The following is a 15,320-nucleotide window of genomic DNA, read 5'->3' as shown; positions in this document are numbered from 1 at the left end:
GAAGTTCATTCTGGTTGAGAAGTTCAGAGCAAGAATTGCATCAATAATCAAATCGCCCGTGATTACAAACTATTTTGAGTAATGCTTTTGCTTTAATTGGGATTACAGAAAGAATTGTATCAAAATCATCGCCACCCCTCAAAAGCAATTTATCAGATCACAGTATTTTGGAGTACATTTCTCGCGATAAATTTGCTCTGGGGAGCAAGATGCGTGGGGTGGTGTGGGGTACAAAATATAATAATAATTGCTTTGCACTTATGGCGGCATGGCTATACGTACGGAAAGCAAACGTCCACACACAGGAAAAAAACACAGTAAAATCGTTTCTGATAAGTTAAAAAATCCTTTTTCTTTTATTTTTTTTCTTCTGTTTCCAAATTCCAATTCAGTCTGCTTCTCCCTCACTCGTAGAGATTTTTTCCTCAACTTTTCTGCAGAGAAAGTAGAAGAGAAGAAAGTCTGTCTTGCTATAAAAAGGATTTTCTTTTCCGCCTCACTTCTCCCCCCCCCCGGTTTGTTCATCGTCAATCAACTCCAATCCTTTCACCAAAACCAACAAGGCAACAACCCACACTGATAAACCAGAAAACCAGCCAATCTGCATCTCTCTCTCTCCTGTACAATAAACACATTCACAGAGCTGGTATAGGTGAGTTTTTCGTTTTTCTTTCTTTTTTTTTCCTGGGTTTCTCTGTTTAAAGAAACTAGGGTTTTGCAAGATTCTTCGCTTAATTTGGAAAAATGCCGCTCCTTTTACTCTTTTCGCTCAAAACCCACTTATGTTTTATTCTTCTATGCCGCTCTGTATACTCGACGTGTATGTTTATGTATAGAGCTATGTGCATATCTTTTTCGTCAAATCTCATGCTGGTTCGGTTCATCTTGTGCGAAGGATCGTCAGATTATTCAGCGGAAGATAATGGCGAGAGAGAAAATTCAGATCAGGAAGATCGATAATGCAACTGCGAGGCAGGTGACCTTCTCGAAGAGAAGAAGAGGGCTTTTCAAGAAGGCCGAAGAGCTCTCCATCCTCTGTGACGCTGAGGTTGCTCTCATCATTTTCTCTTCTACTGGAAAGCTTTTCGAGTATTCCAGCTCAAGGTCTCTTTCTGTCCCCTTTCTGATTTTCTCTCTTCTTTGTTCAGCTCCAGTAGAGATCTAAGTGAAACGCATGTCACTCCCATGGATGCATTTTCTATATCTGCTCCGCCGGGGAGGGGGGGGGGGCGGTGTTGAGCTTGTGAAGTTAAACAGTCTCACCAAGTTTTGGTCTCCCAACGTTTGCTCATTTTCCGAAGCTGAAACGAGTATTTTCTCTTGTGAAGAGATCTTAATAACAGGAATAAAACAAATATCAGAAACAATGGAATTGTAGTGCACCGAATCCAACCATTACCCGACTGTCCAAAACCACGAAATCTCAAAAGATCGAACTGGCTTTCGATTCTTTCATGTCGCTACTGTTAGAATAGTCTGAAGTCTGATCTGGGTTCTCTCTAACCGATGAGATGAGCTCTCTCTACATCTCTTGGCCTAAGGTCGGGTACGATCCTTGCTCTATGTGGAGTAGGTAATAGCGTTGGCTCGAATAACGCACTGACGAGTGGGAAAACTGTATCTCTCAGCTGCATTTCATGTCGGAGCCGAAGATCCTGGGTCGCTTATATAGAACTCTAAGTATCTTATTTGGCCGTACAGCTTTCCGTCCTTGTTTTTCTTTTCCTGGTGTCTCGCGATGTTTTGCTCTCATAATTTCATATATGTTCCTCTCGCTGTGCTGCTTTTCTCATCCATGTAATCAGGAATTCTGAGTTTTTAATCAAGGATGCTGTCGTGGTTTCACTGGAAACAGAAGAAGACCCATCAGTTTGGTCTTGTTTTAGCTTTGATTACAGTAGTATTACAGTAACAGTTATTAATGTCTTTTCTACGTAATTTAATTCTATTTTGTTGTCATTCATTTATTGTTAGCGCTGCTATACGTCGTCTGTTCCTTATCTGTTCCAAATACATGGAAAGGAAGAAGAAAACACGAAAAAAAAAGTAATTAACATCAAGAATCAAGGGCGACTGATCCATTAAAATTCATTTGGGCTCTTCTGGCATTAACGTGTTTGTATTGGAAGCTTGATCATATCTAGCTTCCTTTCTTCTTCGTGCATTAAAGCTTTCGCAGTTCCTGGGAACTAACTACCATTACTTAGCATTGGAGCTGGGTAACCCATTAGCCACCTGAGTCCCTACTAAATGCAAAGCTTCTGGCCATGTTTCAGACTTTCAGTCGCTACATCCTGCCACTGTACAGGTCTAGTTAACTGGAGGTGAGTTTTGAAATTGTTTCGAATTCTGATCAGGAGCTTTCATGGTCCAAATAAAGTGGATTAATTCATGCACGAGTCTGGTTATACCCAGAAGTAAAGCCATAGCTAGAACAATACCCAGGATCGTATTTTTCCCTACCTTGTTAACTATATTGAGAAGTTTCAAATTGGATTAGCCACTGGGTATGCTTTAATTTTCGAACTGAAACTTCAGATGCTGTCATCCTTGAAGTTGCTAGCAATGATCTGTTTGTTTCAGAGATATTAGAGACAATAGGAAGGTGGAACTTACTTTAGAAAGCAATTGACTTAATGAATTAATTACATGGTTATCTTTGGTTTCTGCAAATTGGTGCCTCCATTTGTTGTAGTCATGTTTTAGTGAACCTTTAATTGTAAGGCAGGTGTGTTGGCTTGCGAATAGAAATTCATTGACACAGTTGGAGTTGGAGCATTAATCAAATTCGGGTACAGTTTATTAACTGGGTTTGAATTTAATTAGTTTACTTTTTATCGTGGCATTTGGATTGCTATTGTGTGAGAGGAATATTTAATTTTAAGTTTTTTTTTTCTTTTTTTTTACTTTGCAACACAAAATTCATTACGGTGCACAACATTATTTTGGCTGCAAACCCACTTTGAGAAACTAGTTAGGCTATATTTGGATTAGCTTCTGATTTTGAATCTTGGACTGTAGTAAACAAAAATGTGATAAAGAAGTATTTTAAGTGTTTCTTTTAAAAATATAATCTAAAGTAAAACCACTTTTAAGCCCCCAAACATGGGGCTTTGAAAATGCAAATCCTGAGGCTTATCCAAACGCAACCTTAATTAGTTAGACTAAGTTCATAAAAAATAAAAAATAAAGGATTTTGAACACATGGAGGGCAAAAGGGGATCCAAAGAGAATTTAATCATTTAGTGATTCCGTATAGGATCATACAGGGAGATGCTTTTATATAGAGTACTGATCATATGTTTAGTTCTTATCATGCTTTAAACATTTATTAGTACAAGCTTTACATATTTTACAATGGCTGTTGTTGAAGGTAATTATAAATTGAGCTACCTTAATGAACTAATTGATGAGGATTATTATACTATATTTTTCTCTTATCCCAATTGATTAATCAAACTTATCAAGACAAATATTGAATTAAATGCATGCGACTTCTTGTCGGGTAAATTTCTAACTTCTAAGAAATTGAGATTAAATGCATGGAATTGCATTTCCATTGAATTTTTCTTAGTGTTCCCATTCTAAGTTCCTTAACTATATTTCTAATGGAATATGATTCAAGGATTTCCGAGGGTACTGACTACTGACATGGTATCTAAAGCATAATTGGAGTTGGTGTGTGATAATGGAATGGGGACCCCCGGCCAATTTTGTTGTTATTTTTTAATCTTCAATCTACCCTAGGTGGGGGCTGGTCATCATTGAACTTTTGACCCCTTGTATTATGATTTCTTTTCTTTCCTGTCACGTGTTGCTTTAAGCTTTTTAAATCAACTAATGGGGAAGGTGACTTTTGGAACTAATTAGGCTGTGTTTGGTTTGATAGAAAATAATCGGAAAAAAAACTGAGGGAAAGGTCCTAGTATATTTCATATTTTAACAACCTTATTACAACTTACTGTTTCTACCCCTATTTACTAAAATTATTATCACACCAAATATAGCCTTAAAAAGTTTTAAGGACCTGAAAATTCTTTTTTTTTTTTAATGTTTTGATCGGCTGTGTTTGGTTGCAGTGCAATTTTATTTTTACTAGTACAAATGCATAGGAGCGCAAATGAAAAGACTGTAAACAAAATGACATCAGATTTGCACCCAAAACATTTTCACTACCATAGTTCTGCATCTATTTGCACTGCAGCCAAACATAGTGTATCAGTGCATTTGAAAATTAAAACCTACCCAAGCCTAATATATAGTGTATCAGTGCTTCTTGGAAACAATACTTAGCGTAGGATACACACCAATATGTTTTGATACTTTGAACCTTGATTTTATCTTTCTTTTGTGAAACATTCCCATTGAAATTTAGAACATTGAACAAATAGCTAATCATTATAGGAGTGTGGATTCCTTCCACCTTTCTCCAAAACCTTCCCACCCTGGATTTCTTGTTCTCGGTTTTCAAATATATATATTTGTTTTTTCTGATATTTCTTTCAGAATTATAGGTCCTAAAGGGTGCTCCCTGGATGTTGAATGTTGTGATATCCCATTCGGTAGTGGTAAGATGGAAAGCCTTACTGCTTATATTTCGAATGCTTCTTCTTTTATCTACAATACATAACTTTCCATATCCACATCTGTGGATAACATAATGAAGGCTCATTAAATGATCCAAATTGGACGAGAAAATATTGCTTGTTATACTGAAGGTCAGGTCCTACTTGATTACTTCCTTGGGCTGGTATGAAAATTAAAATTGACTTATCTAGTTTAGTCATCCAAGAAGATGATATGGAGATGGACCTTGAATGATCTATTAATAGCCCTCAAATGGGTCCATGATTTATACGGGCTTACCACTGGGAACACGAGTGAATGTAGACTCCATTAGGTTGTGTTTGGGTTGTGCTAGTGGAAGTTAGCAGAAATGAAGTGACAAGCCTCTAGGTGTCATTTTTCACTTTTTCTAACATGCAAATTTAGACGGTGGGAGTTTCTTGTTGAATTCTGTTATGCTGAAAAATGGATCCTTGGATGGACTTCAATGATTTGGAGAATTGTCTCTCCAACCTCTCCATGTCTAAACCAACCCCCCAAAAAAGTCTTGCATAATATAGTGTTCTAGCTCTTGAACAAGTTATTGACTTAATGAGAATTTTTAGGAATATTCTGTACTTGAAAGAGCTACCTTCTTCGTCCTATATAAATTTTGGAGTATTTGTGTCAAGAATATTGTTGGTGCGTATCGATTGTTTCAGTACCATTTTAATCATGGTTAAACAGGCGTACCGGCCACCTGCCTGCTGACACAATATTATTTGATATGCCCGATATGGGTCGTATCATGTCAAAATTTTGAACCTTTATATTGTTGTTATGGCTGCATCCATTTGGTATGTGTGCTTATGTATCTTAGCATATATTGCCATTTTTTTCAACTTATATTTATGTTGACTTTTTTATTGGTATAAGAAACTAATAGCCTAGAATTTAGTCTTTCTTTTTCTTACAAATTTTATCATTGCTCTACTATCACCATTAATTGTTTATGTTGCCTTGGCAACTATATTCTCATGATTTGTACCTATTTCAGTGTTTTCTTTTTACTTAAGAATTGAAGTCTTGATTGAAGGTATCTCTGCAATAACAGTGTAGAGGGCAGGTTTATTGAGAAGAAAGTGGGTTACCCAAACTTGGGCGAGTCGTGAAGATCCATTGACTTAGGCAAAAACTATCAACCAAGATGGTCGAACCATTAAATCGTTTGAACCACTGTTATTACTTTTGAGTTTTGAGACCCCAATAAAGTTTTGAAACACATTAAAACAACAACCAAGATGGTCGAACCATTAAATTGTTTGAACCACTGTTATTACTTTTGACTTTTGAGACCCCAATAAAGTTTTGAAACACATTAAAACAAGTGTTATATACAAATTTTAGCCAATGAATTAAAAAAGAAAGGAGTGAGTACAAGCTCAAGTCCCCAACCCAACTCAGGAAATTCTTCATTATAGCAGGCACTGGCATTTATCTTTTTTTTTTTTTGATAATTAACTGTGAGTTTATTAATTAAGGAAAAGAAAAATACGTTTACAACCACTTTACAGGCAAATCTGTTTTTTGTTAGTCAACTTAGTCTAGAATCTTCTACCTAACCCCATCGGCCCATCTAAACACATGCCTAGCAATCATTACATGGTATGGGATGACCAGACTGTTTCTGGGTCTTTGAGCCCATTTGAAGCTTCTACCAACTTCTCTCTCTAGTCATTTTGTTGTTCTTTTTGTGACGTGTTGACAATTTAATATTGTGACAAAATTTGGCCAATATTCTTGAGATGTATAAATCAAGGGAAGAGACCAATTAATATTGTGACAGAAATGAATCAGTTTTTTTTTTTTTGTTCATTCCTACATCAATTTCAGAATTTTTGGGTAATTAGATATTGGTACTGATTCCTTTTTTTTGTATTTTTTAGTTATAGGTGTCTTAAGAATAGAGTTTTTAAGTGTTTCAGAGATTTACTATTATTTTAAAATTACTATTTATTAGTAACTTTGATGCTTACTATTTATAGTAATTCTCGTAATTACTATTTGTAGTAAATTCATAGTTTACAGTATTTATTAATTTTTGGTTTGTTTAGATTAAGTTGGTTTATGTGGGATTTGGAAAGTGTAAAGGGACATTTCAGTTTATAAATTGATGTTGATTTGGGCCAGTTTCTTAGTCCAAGTTTGGAGTTTGTAAAGGGACATTTTAGTTTATAAATTGAGTCAATAAATTGGGTCATTGCAATTGATTTGTTGAAAGTAAAGTATGGTTTAGTGAAGTTGGGTTTGAATTCTCAACTCCCATGGAGCCTTTGTTGAACCATGAACTGCTTTTGATTAAAGATTATGGCTATTATGGCACCATAGCTACTCTTGAATCCTCTACTCCAATGCAACCATGCATACTCAATTCTTCTAACTAAGATCGTAAATTTTGGCCAGAATAAACCACCCAAATATTTTTTATATTGTGTCAGTTACTCTATCCAAATTTGTACGCAAGCAAAATGAAAGAATTGACTGAACATATTCCAGAGCATGTCCCCTGGTGGTTGTTGTCGAATGTTGACATATATCAGTTAATAGATAAAGAAGGATTAGATTTAAAAGAATTAGATTTATGGACGTATTGAAAATAGAGGTTTTGAATTAAGTAGGACTAGATTTGAATATATGCAATGTATATAATCTAAATAAGAATTAGGGAGGAATTCTGGCTACACTTAAGACCAAGGGATGTCTCAATATGACCTCTTTATTGGTTTGAAGGAAGAGATTGAGCAGGATGTCTCCCACAGAATTAAGTAGGACTAGATTGATGCAAAGTCTTGGACAATCAAGACATGTGTCTGAAAAACAAATGTGGCTGAAATGCAAATGTTGAAACAAGTGAGTGGTGAAACTAGGAAGGATAGAATCAGAAACCTAGAAATTGTTCCAATGGGTGACAGAATGGGGCAAGCTAGACAGATGGTTGAGCATGTGCAAAGAAGACCATCTCGAGCACTAGTAAGGAGTACTATCACATGTTGAAGGGGATAGAAGAGCTAGGGGCAGAGATCATGGATGTGCTGAGTAGTGAGAAATGATTTAGGGGATTGAACATAATAGCAGAACATGGTTCATGTGCTTGACTCGATATGGATTGGACAAGGCTTATATGATGATGATGATGACAACTTTTTCAACAAATTTAATTTTACAAAATTCTCGAATCTTAAAAGCCATGCTTTTAACTAACCCACCCACCCCCCAACAAACAAAAAATAAAAAATAAAAGAAAAGAAAAAGAAGAAACTCTTTGGTTTGGATTTCTTCCTGATTTTGACACTTGTAACATTAATCCTCCATTTATTTTTTATGCAGTTGTGTAGGCATTTTACATCTTGTAACCACTTAAATTTGGTATTCTATAAAAATGTGTTTTTTGATCATCTTGGTCGCTCTGAATTTGGCATAATGCACGGATCCTGGTGCTACTTGAATTATTTTGTCATATATTTAATATCTCTCGTTATTTCCCTCAAAAAAAAATTATAATAGTTGGTTCCTGTTTAAAATTGTGATGTAAGAGTGATTTGTCATCTTTGCACCATTACGGCCAATAACTTTGTCATTGGTTTGTCTTCTGAAGTATGAAGGAGATACTTGAAAGACATAATCTACACTCAAAGAACCTTCACAAACTGGATCAACCTTCTCTTGAGCTACAGGTATCCTGATCTAAGTTATCTTAATCTGGTGTTTTATACATCAAAATGGAACAAAATATGCATGGAAAGTTGACCTCCTTGTAGTATTAAATCCAGGAGAGAAATAATATCATTCTTAGGTGCATGGAAATGGGTGGTAGATGCATCTCTTGACAGGATATTAGTGTAGCTTGATCTTTGTCTTCGAATAATTCTGCCAATTATGGATTCTAGCAGGTGAAAATGCATGATAATTTTCCATTTTGAATAGCAATTACTTAGACTGACTCTCAACTCTCCCTGAACCGTTGACCTAGAAGCTTAAGCTGTTAGTTGAGGTCCCTGAATAGGTTTTCATCCCTTCATGGGACACAAGCCCATCCATACCTTGTGCTGAAATTTAATTGTTATGGGGGTGATGAGGATCTGACACTAGCCATTTGGTCTAAAAAGGTCAGATACCATCTCAAGGAAACCGCTCAACCTAAACGCTTAAGCTATCAGGTGAGGTCCCTGAAATGTGTCTAAAAGCCTAACCGATTTCTGGCACGTGTAGATGTAGTGCAGAGATCTAGGCCCAGTAATTTGTAATTTGCTCCTTCTTAGGACGAACTAGACATTTTTTTCGTGTGTCACCGCTGGAAACTTCTGGGCCAGAAATGTGCTTGAAACATGAAACATAAAAGCATCTATGTACATAGAAAATTCAGGGAAAGAATAACATGAAGTAGATGGCTGTAACCCATGCGAGCATGCTTTGCCTATAGTAGCTGGAATCGTTAAGTCTTGGTAGGAGAGGACTGTTCTCTGATTGGATTTGTCATATTTGTTATTCCTTATCACTGAAGCATGGTGCAATAACATTCTCGTTATAGCTCCCAACTTCTATCATAAACCATAAATATGAAATGTAAGATTTAATTGGCTGTTTCATTTTGTCCTTTTAGCTAGAGAACAGCAACTATGCGAGATTGAGCAAGGAAGTTGCAGAGAAAAGCCATCAACTGAGGTGCTAATCTTTCTCTGTTGATTTAACCTCCTTGGCTATTATTCATGTTCAAATGTTGATTGATCACCTTTTACATGTTAGGCAAATGAGGGGAGAAAACCTGCAAGGGTTAAATATTGAAGAACTTCAGCAACTAGAGAAGTCCCTGGAAACTGGTTTGAGCCGTGTGCTAGAAACAAAGGTTTCTATTTTTCTACCTGTAGATTGTAGTATTACCATGAAGTCAAATACAATTTTAGCTGTAATTTTTCATAAACAATGCAATTTAAGCTATTCTCATGATGCATGGTTTATTTTATTGGTTTTCAGGGTGAACGAATTATGAAAGAGATCAGTACACTACAGAGAAAGGTTAAATGACTGAACTTCAACTTCAATATTACGAGGATTTACAAATTACTAGTAACTTCTACTCGTAGGCATGTTTCAAAGTACCAATATGCATTATAAGTAATTTTTGCATATCCCACAATCAAGGTTCAAAATATCATACAGGTGTATCGGCCCGTATCTTGGCTTGCCTTTTATTTTATTTTTCTTTCAAACTGCTTCAGAGGGGTCGGTTTAAGGCCTGTCTGCCCCCTGAACCAGGTCAGAGCCCGACACACCCCCTGTAGGGGTGTATCGGGAAGCCACCAAAGTCGAAATTTTGAACTTTGCCCACAATTTCAAGGGGTGATTCCCATCATAATCCTTGTTGCAACTATATGGGATCGCCTGCATGAATCCTTTTTCACCATTCTGTTCTGTTTAGTGTCATTTCCATCGGTTACATTACGAGTGCTTAAATCATTTTTTTGCTACTTGCATCCAAGTCATTCTTGGTCTGCCTTCTTCTCCCTGAATGGGCAATACTCTGGTTACAAATTGTTTCCGAATTAAGAATTGAGGCAGGCAATCTGTAGGAAGGATATGGAGTTATTGACTTTGAAAATGTTCTTTCCTCCTAAATCCTAAGTCCAGATCTGCTCCCAACAAACCGGGACAGTCACACATCGGGAACATATCTCCCCATGAATGATAAGGGAGATATTCCGAGTGTGCAGCTGCAGTGGCATGTTGGGAACGTTTTGTTGGTTGCAGATCGCTAATCCTTAAATCCTAATATTTGGAGTCTCTGTGGGTTACAAAACTGATGTGAAACACTGCAACATCTTGAACGTACAGATATCCTATGATACTCTACAGCTGCAGCCCGCACTTGTACGTACGTTGTCAATTGTCTGTTCCTGATTTGCGGCTGTGGTGTCCTGTGGGTTAGGTGTGGGCAGGGGTCGGGAGTGATATTGTGAACCTTACTTGTATGGAATGATTATTAATCGCAAGGTTAAAGGCCGAGTTTTCTTTTAATTTCTCTAGGAAAATACCTAAAATCATAATTGTACCTTGTCTATATAGCTTTTTATCAATCATATCTTACGCCTAAAGTATGTACCTTGCTTGCAGGGAGTGGAATTGTTGGAGGAGAATGAGCGATTGAAACAGCAAGTGAGAGCTTCCATCCAGTACAGTTTCCCTTGTACTTTTTCTTTGCTTCCTAGACTCGGTTTGGAAGGAGTACAAATGTAAAATATGTACAATACAGATACATACAAAGGTTTTGCACTCTATGGGTACTCCTTCCAAACTGAGCCTAATATATGCTATATTATTGGTTGGTGAAATTTTTAGTTGCAGATTGTGGAGATGTCCAAGGGACAAAGACATATTATTAGTGCTGAATCTGAGAACTTGGTATATGAAGATGGCCAGTCATCCGACTCCGTCACCAATGTGTGCAGCTCCATTGGTCCGCCTCAAGATTATGACAGCTCTGATACCTCACTTAAGTTGGGGTAAGCATCTGTTTTGTTTCTCTCAGAGATTTCTGATGGCAATTTGACTCGTCCCACCCCGCCTTGCCCTTCCCCAGTTGGTGTGGAATTTTTTACTGCTGATTGGGGTTCAAGGCAGGTGTCGAGAAACCCTATTTGTTCACCCGGCCCCAACTATATTATACAACATAATAAATAAATGTGTACAAACAGGAATGACGGGGGTGGTGTGGGTTGGGGAAAATTTGGGGATCCCTACTCCCTACAGGGGTTGGGGTTGGGATTTGTAGCCCCGATGTGCGTTGGGACTTGGAAGGGATATGATATGTGTGCATCATTTTTTAGTTTTTTATTTTTGCATTATTTAACAGCAAGGTTATTTTTATGTTATTACATTATAAATTAAAGTATCGGTACCATAAAATACAATACAATAATCGTATCGATACTTTCAATCTTGCTAATAACGTATTTTTTATTTGTATTTCCTCGCAGTCTACCCTATTCAAGCTGAAGGTTAAGGGACGGATGGTTGAAGAGATGATTAGCTGCAAAGAAGAGGAAGTTTTAAATCATATATCATATATTGGAATATGTCACCTTATAAAATTCAGATACAAAACTGTCCCAAATTGTACCTACGGTGTTATAAGTTCAGTTGAGGAGCTCAAAATACTCCTGGACAAACATCTCTATGGGCTCTTTTGTTCTTCTAAATTTCTAATCTCTCTCTGCATTACTTCAACAAATAGTAATCTGCAATTAGGACTCTTAACTTTCTATGGGCTCTTTTGATGCGAATGATGCATCCAAAATTAAATAAATATATTATACCATGAATTGAAAAACATTTTTAAATTAATATATAGATATCGTACATTTAATTTGTGGTTGGAATTGGAAACCCATTGATCAATTGAGTTTGCTATATATGGTTATTATTTCTTTTACGAGGATCATATATCAATAGATAATTTTGCAACTGGCTTTAAAAAAAATATATATGAATGATATCTTAAGAAACAGATGAATCGTAAACACACCCTGATTTTGTATTTCTAGGATTACCCTCTTAAAATGGCTAAAATTGTCAAGACATCTTATTTTATATTTCTAGGTTTTGCCCTTATTGAAATTGCCCCTCACATGCCTTGTCAGCCACCCTTTGTATTGGGAAGTGTGTACAATTATATTTCCAGGTTCGAGTCCAATTATATTTCGACATGTTACCGGGTGCTTTCAACCAGGAGTTCGAAAACCTTTTGCCTTCCATCTCAACCCTTTCCTCAAATCTGAATTCTCTTTGTAGAAATAGTCACTAAGAATTTGTTAGGATCGACAAATGACCAGTGGTCGTGGTTTTCTGAGAAAAATATAGTAAACCCTCCCCCTTGAAAATGGCGTCTAAAAACTGAAGTGCTAATGCTAATAACGAAGAACACTCGATGCTCTTTACAAATATCGTTAGATTCTGCAATAATAAAGCTCATATGTTGGTTCTTCTTGGTTAAGTTTATCATTCCTGTGCAGGTGTCGACGAAGTTATACAAAGTTTGAGGGTAATCAGGGGCGGATCCTAAGGGGGAGCCAAAAGTTAGTAAATACAGGTAGGAGAACCAAAATATAGGTAAGGTTAAAATGGATATTGTAGGGATTTTCAAGGCATAGGGGGCCATGACCTCCATCTGCCGCCCCCTGGCTCCGCCCCTGAGGGTAATTTAACTTTTGTTTTAATTTTTATTTTTGTTAAAGATCAAGCCGAAATGCACTAATCACTTCAAGGGGATTGTCCACAGAGATATTAAGGGGGAAGCTATTAACTAGACTCATTAAAAAGTAAAAGGCCTGCTTTCATTTTGCATGTCACCTCATGAGTTGTGCTATTGAACCTTCTTGGGAATGAAGGAAAGTCGAGTCTTTGAAATGGCTGGTTTCGGTCAAACACTTCATGCCAATAACAAAGAAAAGGATGAACAATGTCTGCTCCATGTGGAAAATGGGTCCAATGGCAAGTTTGGCATCAGATTTCACCCAAGTTCTTGTTGTGGTTACTCACCATATTGACCAACTTCCTGTTGTGGTCACAACTCACGAACAACTCAAGCCATGGCAAGAGCTCTAATGTATTACTGTAGCACAAATTGTAGTTGGCCTTAAGCCACCGGGAAGGAGGAAGAATCCAACTCCAATTACCCTCATTATGATCACTCTGGAATCCAGGATGAGGATGACATACTGCATTGTTGCTCCAAAGTAGCAATTTTGAAGTTGCTCTGGTTGCCCTTGTTTTATTTGTTTTTTCTTCTTTTAAATGTACATTTTTTCATAGAAAATGGGTTTTCATTTAGCCGGTTGCAGGTTTACTCCAACTCAGAACCTAATGACATGTCGAGATATGATTGAACTCAAAGAGAAAATCCTTTCGAGTCTAAATGTTCTGGATTGGGAGTGGAAAGGGATTCTATAGATTGATCTAATAGAAAAATCTTTGTATTTTTTGACACTTGGTAGAGATGAAGTGCAAAGTGTTCATCTGGTTTGAGTTCAATGACAGTGAGAGGACGGGAAATGTTCAGAGTAATCAAACGAATTTGGTTTTCTATAAAAAAACCCTTGTTCTCTCTCACATCCTCATGTTCTCGTTGTTGGAGAATACATCCCATAAGACAAATCAAAGACCATTGAGATTGTTAAATCTTAATTCAACACTTGTCTATATAAAGAAGACGACTATGGGGCCTTTCGTGACAAGGAAGATGGAAAAGCTTCTCCTGGTGCTCTTCTTTGCTAGCTTCTTGCGTTTTCTAGTATTCTGCATAATGGAAATAAATCACCCCAATTCATAGTGGTTCGTTCTGAATCCAATTTTGAGACCAGATTGTACAGGGAGTCTTCGTGGATTTCAGCTCCCATTCGAGGAATTTCTTTCGAGAAGACGATCAAAGAAGGCTTTCACATGTTATTTTGAATGCTATTTGAGTCTATTATATTGGTTTACTGTTCTGTGATAATCCGTAGTTGTGTCTATTTTTAAATATATTGTTTTGTTGGAAAATTCATGGTTAGATTTCTTATTTTTAAGTCTATTATATCATGGACACTTAATTCAGGTTAAAGATGACCATTATTACTAGATTGAGTAGGTTATGGGGGGACTCAATTACTAATTTTATACAATTTTCTTTACAGAGATAGTGTGGGATCATTTCCACGTTCTTGATGTGCTTACTTGAAACATTTTCTCTGTTCTTTTATTCAGTTTTGCACGATTACTTTCTATTGGTGGAATGATTTGATGGGATTCTTTTGGTTTTATTTTGGGGTCTTAAAACTTACAAATATGAAGTTTGGTCGGCTTAGAAGAATTTGTTGACCCTTTTGGGGTGTCTGAAAATATTTCCTTGGGACCAAAGAAATGGCAATAGTTACTTTAAATTCTTTGTCATTTTTGTTTTCTTTTATTGTTTTAATTTATTAGTAATTGTTTTCTCTTTATTTTATCTGATAGTGAAAATCTAATGCAAATTGTTTTAAGTGGAACATACCAAAACAATCAAAATTTGTTCCATACAACTATAGTCTCTTCTATTTAGAGATGAGTTGAAGTGTTCAACCTCTTGTGCTACCAAATTTAATTGCTTTACTTCCTATTGTGTTGAGCTAAAGGGAAAAAAGAATATGCCTTGCAGGTATAATTATAAGACTATTTTCAAATTTACTCCTTCACTTATTAGATTCTTGTATGCTTGATATATTATTGTATGCCTATTTTGTTATAATATTTCATTACAGAACTTTTCTCTTCTTGTAGTAAATAGAATTTATGGATTCTAGTTAATTAATTATTTTTTAAGAGGTTTTCATGAGAATATTTTTTCTTGGATCTTATGAGGGAAATTTCCACTCACTAGCTCACAACAAAGATGCTGCATGTTGCTACTTCAAGGTCAATTACTTGTCATTGCCTCATTATATATATACTTTCTTGATGAAAATAATATATGCTTAAGGTGATGAGATCGAGCTTTATTATGTGTGGTGCAAAAATTGGTAATGGATGGTTAACATGTGTGATGAAATAATTTAGATAAACTATATCTATGTAGTCTATGGTGTCTAAGGAGCTGTTTGATAACATAACAGTTGAAGTTGTTGATCTCCCGAAAATCTTATTCACTAAAAGGCACAAGTATAAGCTTTTCAGTTCAACCACTTCAATTGTTGTTGAATGGCCCCTAA

General features: G+C 36.3%; 1 protein-coding gene across 3 annotated transcripts; it reads left to right on the top strand.

Annotated features, from left to right (window-relative positions):
* Positions 1 to 280: 280 nt before the first annotated feature.
* LOC104611910 (MADS-box protein SVP-like) lies at positions 281 to 11,861 on the top strand. Of its 3 annotated transcripts, none has more exons than XM_010279187.2 (9): positions 281 to 652; positions 896 to 1,104; positions 8,201 to 8,279; positions 9,206 to 9,267; positions 9,349 to 9,448; positions 9,577 to 9,618; positions 10,714 to 10,755; positions 10,945 to 11,102; positions 11,577 to 11,861. In XM_010279187.2, exons 2-9 carry the CDS (start codon positions 923 to 925, stop codon positions 11,593 to 11,595), a joined length of 684 nt encoding a protein of 227 aa, XP_010277489.1. In that variant the 5' UTR covers positions 281 to 652; positions 896 to 922; the 3' UTR covers positions 11,596 to 11,861. The 3 variants fall into 3 exon arrangements, with proteins under 3 accessions (XP_010277489.1, XP_010277487.1, XP_010277488.1); XM_010279185.2 differs by having other exon boundaries at positions 10,939 to 11,102; XM_010279186.3 differs by having other exon boundaries at positions 287 to 652; positions 905 to 1,104; positions 10,939 to 11,102.
* Positions 11,862 to 15,320: the final 3,459 nt, after the last annotated feature.

The sequence above is a fragment of the Nelumbo nucifera genome, chromosome 1, assembly GCF_055504915.1.
Source record: "Nelumbo nucifera cultivar China Antique chromosome 1, China Antique-T2T, whole genome shotgun sequence".
Classification (NCBI taxonomy): Eukaryota; Viridiplantae; Streptophyta; class Magnoliopsida; order Proteales; family Nelumbonaceae; genus Nelumbo; species Nelumbo nucifera.
This window is presented reverse-complemented; position numbering and strand designations above follow the sequence as displayed.

Coding starts and splice junctions, on each gene's coding strand:
- LOC104611910 (XM_010279185.2), top strand. CDS start 923: ATGGCGAGAGAGAAAATTCAGATCAGGAAGATCGATAATGCAACTGCG. Junction 8,280..9,205: donor AACCTTCTCTTGAGCTACAG/GTATCCTGATCT, acceptor TTGTCCTTTTAG/CTAGAGAACAGCAACTATGC. Junction 10,756..10,938: donor ATGAGCGATTGAAACAGCAA/GTGAGAGCTTCC, acceptor TGAAATTTTTAG/TTGCAGATTGTGGAGATGTC.